This window comes from Arachis stenosperma, chromosome 3 (genome assembly GCF_014773155.1).
Source record: "Arachis stenosperma cultivar V10309 chromosome 3, arast.V10309.gnm1.PFL2, whole genome shotgun sequence".
Lineage (NCBI taxonomy): Eukaryota > Viridiplantae > Streptophyta > Magnoliopsida > Fabales > Fabaceae > Arachis > Arachis stenosperma.
This window is the reverse complement of record NC_080379.1, coordinates 26,827,369-26,836,992: the sequence shown is the minus strand read 5'-3', so window position 1 is coordinate 26,836,992 and position 9,624 is coordinate 26,827,369. Positions and strand designations below refer to the sequence as shown.

General features: G+C 35.8%; 1 protein-coding gene across 1 annotated transcript; it reads right to left on the bottom strand.

The window, feature by feature from the left end:
* Positions 1–424: 424 nt before the first annotated feature.
* On the bottom strand, positions 425–9,584 carry LOC130965753 (pentatricopeptide repeat-containing protein At3g58590). The gene is made up of 3 exons (XM_057890513.1): positions 9,544–9,584; positions 8,115–8,608; positions 425–3,512 (listed from the first exon to the last, which is right to left on the bottom strand). Exons 1-3 carry the CDS (start codon positions 9,582–9,584, stop codon positions 1,240–1,242), a joined length of 2,808 nt encoding a protein of 935 aa, XP_057746496.1. The 3' UTR covers positions 425–1,239.
* Between the last annotated feature and the right edge of the window lie 40 nt (positions 9,585–9,624).

Genomic DNA, 9,624 nt, shown 5'->3' with positions numbered 1-9,624 from the left:
TAGTTGCTAATGACTATTATCTCTGTCAAAAGACTACATAGGCTAAAGTTTCAGATTTTATGCATGTTCTTCTGTTTGATTATTTACTTTATGCGCTTGCAAGCGTTTTCACTTAAAGCAGTACCATTTTTAATCCATTGCTCACCGTAGGAATCTAGACCTCAAGTAGATTATAATAGAAACCTGTTTTAAGGAATATACCTTTTCTCGAATTCAAGATATTCAAAGTCTCAAACATGTTTTGAAGATTAATATAATTTGCAACTGGAATTGTAATAGAGAATATAATGGAATATTAACTATTAACCAAATGCCAATCAAAGTGCATGATTAAAGATATGGTGAAGAAAACAGAATGAAAGAGCAAAAATAATTAACACTTAAAAATTATGATATAAAAATACTTCTATACAAACATCCAATTTTGTATTGTTATATCAGCATATTTCATTCACATCATCAACTACTCTAAAATTCATACAAATAGAATAGTATAAAGTTATTTTGCACTATGTATACAAAAAAAATGTATATATCTAACTTAAATATTAAGAGTGAGATTAATAGAGTGTAGGCACAAGATTATGTGGAGATCATTGATGAATGCAGCACCAGATTAATCTCAGACCATTATTTTACCTGGAACAAATTAAAAATGCTGATGTAAGTAAGAAATATGTTTAGCTGATGAGTGCCATAATGAACATTTGATCAAATTCTGAGTATATAATACAGTTATCACCTGTATTTACTAGTAGTAACAATACCAAAAAATTCTGCTTCCCCATAAACTAGATGATTGCATAATACAAGAAACAAAGAGTGAGTATGATGTTCTGGTTGAGTGTATTTCTTGATTCTCTCAATGCACATTAACATAAGAGATATGGAGTATTCAAATTTTACATATAACAACACAAGCACTTTTTTCCCCTTATAATCTGAGGGTTGAGTTGATTTCACATTGAAACAAAGGTTCTTAAGGATCTCATTAATTAATATCCTGGTATTGCAAGCTGCAATATAAAGTCAGATATGAGGAATACTTCTATGCATGAAAATTGGTTGAATTAGAAGGTTTTACCTAGCTATGATGGAAATTTCAGACACAAGGACATTTCAATTGTCCCATGAAAGAAGTCCCTACCTTGCATTTGGATAAAATCTCATGGAAATTCGTTAATAATTGGTCTATCAGGAAATATACCAGTGCTTGGAAAACCACATTGTGGAACATCTTCAGTGCATTGCTTCCAAAATACAATTAGATTTTTCTGTTTGCCTCTTGGAGCCTTCAAGGAAGCTACGCCAAATATTCGCATTTGGTGGAAAAGGCATGCTAGTGATGATTTTCTCAGCTTCTTCAATTTCTCCACGTTTAGCCAGGAGGTCTACTATACAATGGTAATGATCTAGTTCTGGCTGAATCCCATAAGCAGTTCCCATCTGTTTGAAAATTTCCATCGCCTCGCTTACCAATCCACCATATCTGCAAGCAGAGAGCACTGCTCTCAGAGCTAATGCATCCGGCTTCAACCTGAATGATTCCATATTTTTGAATCTCTTTAGCGCTTCATGTGGATAACCATTCAGCCCGAGGGCAGTAATTAAAGCTGTCCATGTAATAATATTTTTGTCAGTCATTTCTTCAAAAACTTTTACCGAACTATCAATGTTTCCACACTTTCCATACATGTCAATTAGTGCATTGCAGATATAAGTGTCCCAGTTATAAAGGTTAGTCTTCATAATAAGTCCATGAAGAGAACTTCCCAGATCAAGATGACAAAGCTTGGTGCACACGCATAATATACTCATAAATGTGTAATTATCCGGTTGTATGTGTGCAACATGCATATGGTTGAAAAGTTCCAAAACCTCATTATAATTATTGCTCCGAGCACAAGCTGAAATGACAAGGTTCCAGGATACAGTATCAGGGCTTTCGAGCAAAGAAAGGAACTTTACCGTTTCATAGTATTGGCAAGTCCTGTTATAGATTCCGGCAATGATGTTTGAGGGGACTAGAGGAAGTGAATTACTGACTTCCTTGACAAAAGAAAGTGCTTCAATTATGAGACCGTTTCTACTGTAAGCCATAACAAGGGAGCTTAATACATATTCATGACTTTCATACCCCATTTTTATAAGCAAACCATGGAGCTGACGCGTGTTCAATACTGATGATGACTTAAGAGAAGCAGAAAAGGAAAACTCATTAACTAAGTGACCTAATTGTAGCATTTGTCGTAGTAACATAATCGGCATGGAAGAGCATTCATTCGAGTAACCCACCATCAAAGCATTCCAAGACACAATATTCTTCTCTTCTATTTGATTAAAACATTTATGGGAACACATCATGTTATCAGATTTAGCATAAAAGTCTACCAATGCAGTACCTACAACAACATCAGATTCGAAACCATTCCTGATTACCTTAGCATGGATAGATTCTCCACAAACAAAGTTCTTCAAACTAGCACACGAGTCTATAACAGCTACAAATGTGGCCTGACTAGGCACCAATCCCCTTCTAGACATATTCACAAACATCTCCAATGCCACTTGAGGTCTCCCACTTTTCACCAATGCGTCAATAATCGTATTCCAAGACACAACATTTTCAGCCGGAACTTCTTGAAACAATCTTTGTGCCGAGAACATGGCTTTGCATTTCACATACACGTTAATCAGACAATTAACCAAAGCAATGTCACCATCAAACCCACATTTCGTCATCAAACCATGAATCATTGCACTATATTCCAAATCCTGCTCAGGATCAACAAGTCCAGACAAAACAGCCACAAAGGAACCTTCTGACAAAGCAACCCCTGTCCTCACAAGATCACGAAACAAATTCTGGCAGTCTCCCACAAATCCATTACGTGCCAGAATCAATAGCATTATATTCCAAGTCACCAGGCTCTTATGGACCATATCTTCAAATGCAATAAAAGCTTCATCCAAACATCCATGCCTCCCAAACAAACCCAACAAAGCAGTACCCACAAAAGCATCAGCATAAAAAAGTCCACTCTTGATGCTCAAAGCCTGCAACTGCATACCCTGACAAATGCTCAACAATTCACAAGATAGTAACCCACTCAAAGTATATTGTGTTGGAGAAAAGTCAGAACCCCTCATGTGGCAGAGCAGGCTCCAAGCATCACTCACATCACCACGGCGACTATAAGCATGGATGAGCATGTTGTAAGAAACTACCGTTCTTTGGGGCAATATATCAAACACTCGACGTGCATGAAGAAACTCACCAAGGGATAAGTAATGAGAAATGACATTGTTGTGGACGAAGATGGATTGGTTTGGAATGGGACCCATAGTGATAGAGAGTGCATGGAGGCATTTAGTTGCATCAAGGGTGCAAGTGATGGAACACAATTCAACAAGCTTGAGGAGGTGTTGGCCATGTCGGACAATATGTCCATGGCAACTCATGCAGCTAACAACCCCGGCGCCAGATATGGTATATTTGATTTGATTGTTTCCTAAAATGATGCAAATGAGTTCCTAAAATTAAAAATTGAGAATTTATAATATTGTGTTTTTTAATTTGATAATAATTTAAATTTTCTACATATATTACGTTATACATGAATACATCTATAAAAAGCAACTAATTGCAAGAAGCAAGCATTATTGATTAATTGTACCTAATTCAAAACGGTCTCGTTACACATTCAAACTTTTTCGTCAACCAAGTTGACCCAAACCCAACAAAAACCAATCTCATCACGAAGTGCGTGTAAAACACACTCCAACTCATCCACTAATCTAGCTGAATGATGTGCTTCACCTATTAATGATTTTCAATTGTAATTTTTTTAGTAATATTTGTGTTTTCCTATTAACTAAATAGTTTTGATCTTTCCAAGCAAAATGGTCAAGAAATCACATTGCCCAAAAACCGAAAATATCAATAACGAACTCGTATACAAAAGAAAACCACATGAAAATAAACACATGAACTAATTCCATTTAGCACCGAAATGTATCGCATACAGCAGCAAAAAATCAGTAAGGGAACTTGTATATAAAAGAACCCACATCATAGTAAACAACACAGGAACTACTTCCATTTAGCACCGAAATTTATAGCACACAGCACCAAAAATATAGTAAGGGAAACTTAACTAGATTCATTGAAAAAACCATTCAAACCTCCTCGATTTGAACCAAACTCTCATTGATTTATGTAATCTGAACTTCAATAAACCTCAACACTTGTTCACACACACAAAAACATAATAGAAAACGAACTTCTTTGGCTCATAAATAAAAGCAACCACGGGAACATGAACAACATAGGAACTACATTGATTTGAAGAAGAATTAAAACCTCCTCGATTTGATTTGATTCATAAAAACGATCCAATTTGCCCTGGTTTAATTGATCTGAATTAGAATCATCCATTATTATCGAAAGAAATTCTGGACAACAAAGAACTGATGTCACGAAGACTAGAGTCGCAAATCTAAAAATTTTGACCGAAAAGAGGATAAGTAGAAAAATCTGCGGAGAACGCAGCAAAATCAAGCAAAACAAGTGCAAGAATTCGAAAAAGAATGAAAGTCTGGATTTTACACAACATTCGGTTATAAACAACTTGGTTTGAGATGAATAAAAGTGGCGCGTGGGGCAGGTTAGGGGTCTGAGACGTATTTTCAACTTGGTTAGATTTGATTAATTTATTAGGTTGGCCACCTAGCATTTACGAATTCAAAATATCAAATTTCAAATTGGAGTACATGAAAATAACAATATATACAATCTAAGTAGCTAACCATTACCAAGTATTTCAGTTTAGCAATTGAGGAAGTAGAGGACGTGGTCCTAAAAATCCTTTTGATGCCAAGTTCTTGCAAAAATATTAGCATATTATCAAATATCAATGTTTTTTGAGTATATACCCATTTTGGTCCTCAAAGAATTTCAAACAAGACATTTTAGTCCTTAACTAAAATTAATTACTTGATTGGTCCATAACAATTAATTCTGTCAGTCACTTAGGTCCTTGGCTCCGTTAACTCTAACGGAAGACAAAATGGTCCCTGAAAATTCTAACATAGAACAAAATGATCCTTGACAACTCTAACAAGGGATAAAATGATCCCTGACTCCTTTATTTGAAAATGACACTGTTCTTCCTCGATTTTTATCATATCTCGCATAACCCTAACATTCATACTCTCCTTCTTCACCTTCACAGTCTTCTTTTTCATCTTTTTCTTCCTCCTCTTTAGTTCCAATATTAAGTCATGGTGTAATTGTCATACGTGTCGCACCTATCTCAACATGTCATGGACCACACACTTCCTAAATCTTTGTGACTGGTACATCCACCTCCTCTGCACTTCACCCACCAAAAGCATCTACTTCCACGTATTTGATAACATCACCTCCAACCCTGACAACGTCCACGACATCCTCAAGACCAAGTTCTACAACTACCCTAAGGGCACGCCTTTCTCCACTCTCCGACAAGCAATATAGATTGTTGGATATCAGGACATCATGAGAAAATTCTCCTTCGACATCATATGTAAATTCTCATTTGAAATAGACACTGAGTGCTTCATTCCTTCTTTTTCGGAGTCCAAGTTGGCAGACAGCTTCGATCTCGCATCCAAGCTATTACAACGAGCAATGTCATCGTTGTCGCTTATATGGAAACTGCAGCAATTATTGAACATTAATTCGGAGAAGAAGCTGAAGGAAGCGATCAGAATGGTGGACAATGTGGTCATGGAGATGTTAGGGTAGAGGAGGAGGCAGATAGCAACAACAACGACGAGTCTTAACAAATCAGACTTGCTGTCTAGATATGGGATCCATCGAAGACGACAACTAGTTGAGAGACATAGGCATTGATTTCCTAAGTATAAATTGGTTGAGAACAAGTTGAGGATTTTTTTTTCTTGTGAACATTAAATTTATAGAGTGTGCATTGTGTAGTTTGAAGTTACAGTGTTATGCGAGATATGATGAAAATTGGAAGAGAACAGTGTCATTTCCGAACATAAGAGATCAGGGACCATTTTGTCCCTGTTAAAGTTGTCAGGGACTATTTTGTCCTCCGTTAGGATTAACGGAGTAAAAGACCTAAGTGACTGACGGAGTAAATTGTTATGGACCAATCGAATAATTAATTTTAGTTGGGAGCTAAAGTATCCAGTCTGAAATTCTTTGAGGACCAAAATGGGTATATACTCATGTTTTTTTTATGTGTACTTGTATTACCTAAATTTTAAAATAAAAAAATTTTAATAAAATAAAATTAACTAATAGTGAAGTAGAACTAAATCAATAAATTAACTAATTAGCAACATCAAGTATTAAATCAAGAAATCAACCAATGAACTAATTAGCTCAATCAGGAATTAAATCAACCAATCAACAAACTAGCTAATTAGCTAAATCAAAACAATCAATTAACTAACTAGTTTAGCTTTTTTCTTATTCGATACTATATAAGAGACCTCAAATACAAGAGGAGTACTCCTAGCTGAACAATTATGCTAGTCCAAAGAAAGTTCAGAAATTCAGTAACACATACACCAAGCTTCCAAGAAAACATAAAGTAACACAGGTACTACTAGTTACTGCAGCAGCATCAAGTCATCTCCCATTACACATTATACCCCACAAGTCGTACTCCAAGCATATATATATATTATATATATATATATATATATATAGAGAGAGAGAGAGAGAGAGAGAGAGAGAGAGAGAGAGAGAGAGAGAGAGAGAGAGAGAGGACCACAAGTCGTACTCGAGCATATATATATATATATATATATATATATATAGAGAGAGAGAGAGAGAGAGATATATAGAGAGAGAGAGACTTGTGATTTGTTATGAGTGAAGTGTGGAAAGTAAAAGCATCCAAGTTTCCAAACAATCAAAGCATCAAGATATAAGCACAAATAAATTTAAAAAAAAAGTGAAAAAAAAAATAGAGGAATGCACTTCAACAAGCAGAGTGAGAGTGATGGTAGTGTGTTGATACTTGATAGGAAGAAAGACTAGAAGACTTCTTGAAGAAGTTTAAAAAAAGTAACAGAAAATAAAAGAGATTTGGCATTTTGTGCAAAGCTGAAAAGAAAAACATGTGATTTAATTGGGCTTTAGGGCTTACAAAAATTTGCTGAGAAAAGAGAAGAGGGGGGAGGGGCTTAGTTAAAAATACTAGGAGCCGTCACTATTGGTTTTCTATACTTCTTCAAATAGATAAACTATAATGCATAGTTGTCAGAACTGACCCAGTGATCGAATCGGTCGGACTACTAGGTCACTGGGTCTCTAGTTCAACTGGTGGATCACAGGTTGAATCGATTGACCCAGACTTATTTAAATAAAAATATAAAATAATCGAAAACTTAAAATTAAAATTTGAAATACATGTCTTTACAAGCATTTTAACAATAATCAAGTCTCAAATTCTAAAAATAACTAATACGAAAATAGACATAAAATTAGTCAGCATTATTACAATAGTATCTTAATTTGACACAATAAGAATAACAATTCATAAACTAAGTCCAAGGAGTAATTTCAAAGCATGAGCTTCTCGCAATAATATGCATAACAAAATAGTTTTTCCAGATTCAACTAATTGTTTACAATGGCTCCATGCAGGATCATTTTTTCCTCTATTATTATTTGTTTGGGTTATGATTGTTGTATCAGGAGTTGATCCTTGTTCTTGGGACGATGGTGTTTGTGGTGAATCCATCTTAAAATCCCGTAAAAGAAAAAAATTCAATCAACTAAGTAACTAAGAGCAAAACTAATCAGCATCATTACAACAGCAACAATCAACAATCAACAAAACCACTGCATATTCATAATCAGCAAAACCAATTCATAAACAATTCAACACTCAACAAAATCACTGCATATTCATAGTCAGTTGATAAACCAATTCAACAATTAAATTAACAATAATAACATTTCAACCAATTCAACATTTCTAATCAGATTCATAAATCAATCAACAATAAAATTAACAGAAATAACATCAATGAATCAACTATTAAAAATTAACATAGAATATTAGAATATCTGGAAAAAAAAAAAAGATTACCAGTTGACTGTTGTTGCAGCGGCAGCATCGAGCAGTGCAGGCAGACAAGCAGTGCAGTGCAGGCAGCAACACCCACGGACGACGAGAAGCAACAACCACGCACAGCTCGAGCACTCACTGGCGGAGGGAGGCGCGGCGAGAAGCGAGCAGAGATGGAGGACAGAGGCGACGCGAGCAAACGAGGCGTTGGGTTGGGTGCAGTGATGGCGGACGACGACGACACGCTGCAGGAACTAGGAAACACAGCTTGAGGTCTCGAGCACTCACCGGCGGAGGCGCGGCGAGACGCTGGCAGCCGAGCACAGACAGAGGAGAGCAGCGACACGAGAGCACTCGGAGGATCCGGCGAGAGGCGCCGCGACGGCGGCGAGCGTGCGGTGGCGGTGAACGGAGGTGGACTGAGCCGCTGAGGCGACCTCTGATGGTGTCTGGGGGTAAGCACCCAGCCGTTTGTGAGAATGAGAGAGAAGGGGGTGTGGGGTTGTGCTTCAGAACTAGGGGGTTTCTTGAACCCGCCGGTTCACCGGTTTTGATAAAATCCGACCAAGTCAAACCGGTTCTTACCAGTTTTGCTCCTTATCTGGTCCAATGATCAGTTCGGAGTTCGGACCGACCTAAAGCTGGATTGGCGATTTTTCCGATCCGACCGGCCGGATCAGTCCAATTTTTACAACTATGTGCATATTATTGGACTAACGGATCACATTTTATTAGCTATTCTAAGAGAGTGAAAAAGGAATAAATGAATAACCTAATTATGTTTTCTAGTCAAATTAAGGAATCTAATGTCTCTCTGCCACAGCATGTTTGAAAATGAATGAAGAATGAAAAGATATATCACACAATCTATATATCTTGGTAATGTACTTTAGAAATCCATTAAACCCTATCCCTAAAAGAATATTAACCAAGGAAAAAAAAATCTAACATTAACAAGGCAGTTGAAGTAGGTGAATCAAATTCACTAATATAACGGTAACTATTCTTTAACTGTTGAAACTATTAAGCCTTGGAGCAAATACAAAAGTAGTGAAGCAAATTCAGTCTGAATAACAAGATTTTTTACATAAACTATTAAATATATAATTGTTTATGCACTTTTACCTAATAACTTAAGTTTTAGAGATAAATAATTTGATAACAAATATTTTGAATATTTTAATTACTAACTTAAGGCTTATTCACTTAATTATGTGATGTGATGCCATGTTGGAAGTGTCACCAATAAATATATCATTAAGAAACTTAAAAGTTAAAACCATTACAGAGAATATATATTTCACTTGATCATTTTAATTCAAACAAAAAATTCAATTACAAAAATTATCAAATAATCAGATATCAATTGAATCAATTTGGTTTTTATTGAAAACTTTATTAAAAATTAATGATTAATTGGAATTTTCAAATCTTTGTGAATAACTCATACATGGCAAAGTCATTTCTAAAAATTGTATTTGTTGTCTCCATCGCCGAGCTCTAAGCCTGCACGATCCGAGCCATATTAAGA

What these genes read in the sequence shown, in the direction of transcription:
- LOC130965753 (XM_057890513.1), bottom strand. Translation starts at nt 9,584, where the DNA reads ATGGAGACAACAAATACAATTTTTAGAAATGACTTTGCCAT. An exon ending in TTTAGAAATGACTTTGCCAT is followed by an intron (nt 8,609 to 9,543) that starts GTATGAGTTATT and finishes GAAACCCCCTAG; the next exon opens with TTCTGAAGCACAACCCCACA. An exon ending in GCTGCAACAACAGTCAACTG is followed by an intron (nt 3,513 to 8,114) that starts GTAATCTTTTTT and finishes GCATCATTTTAG; the next exon opens with GAAACAATCAAATCAAATAT.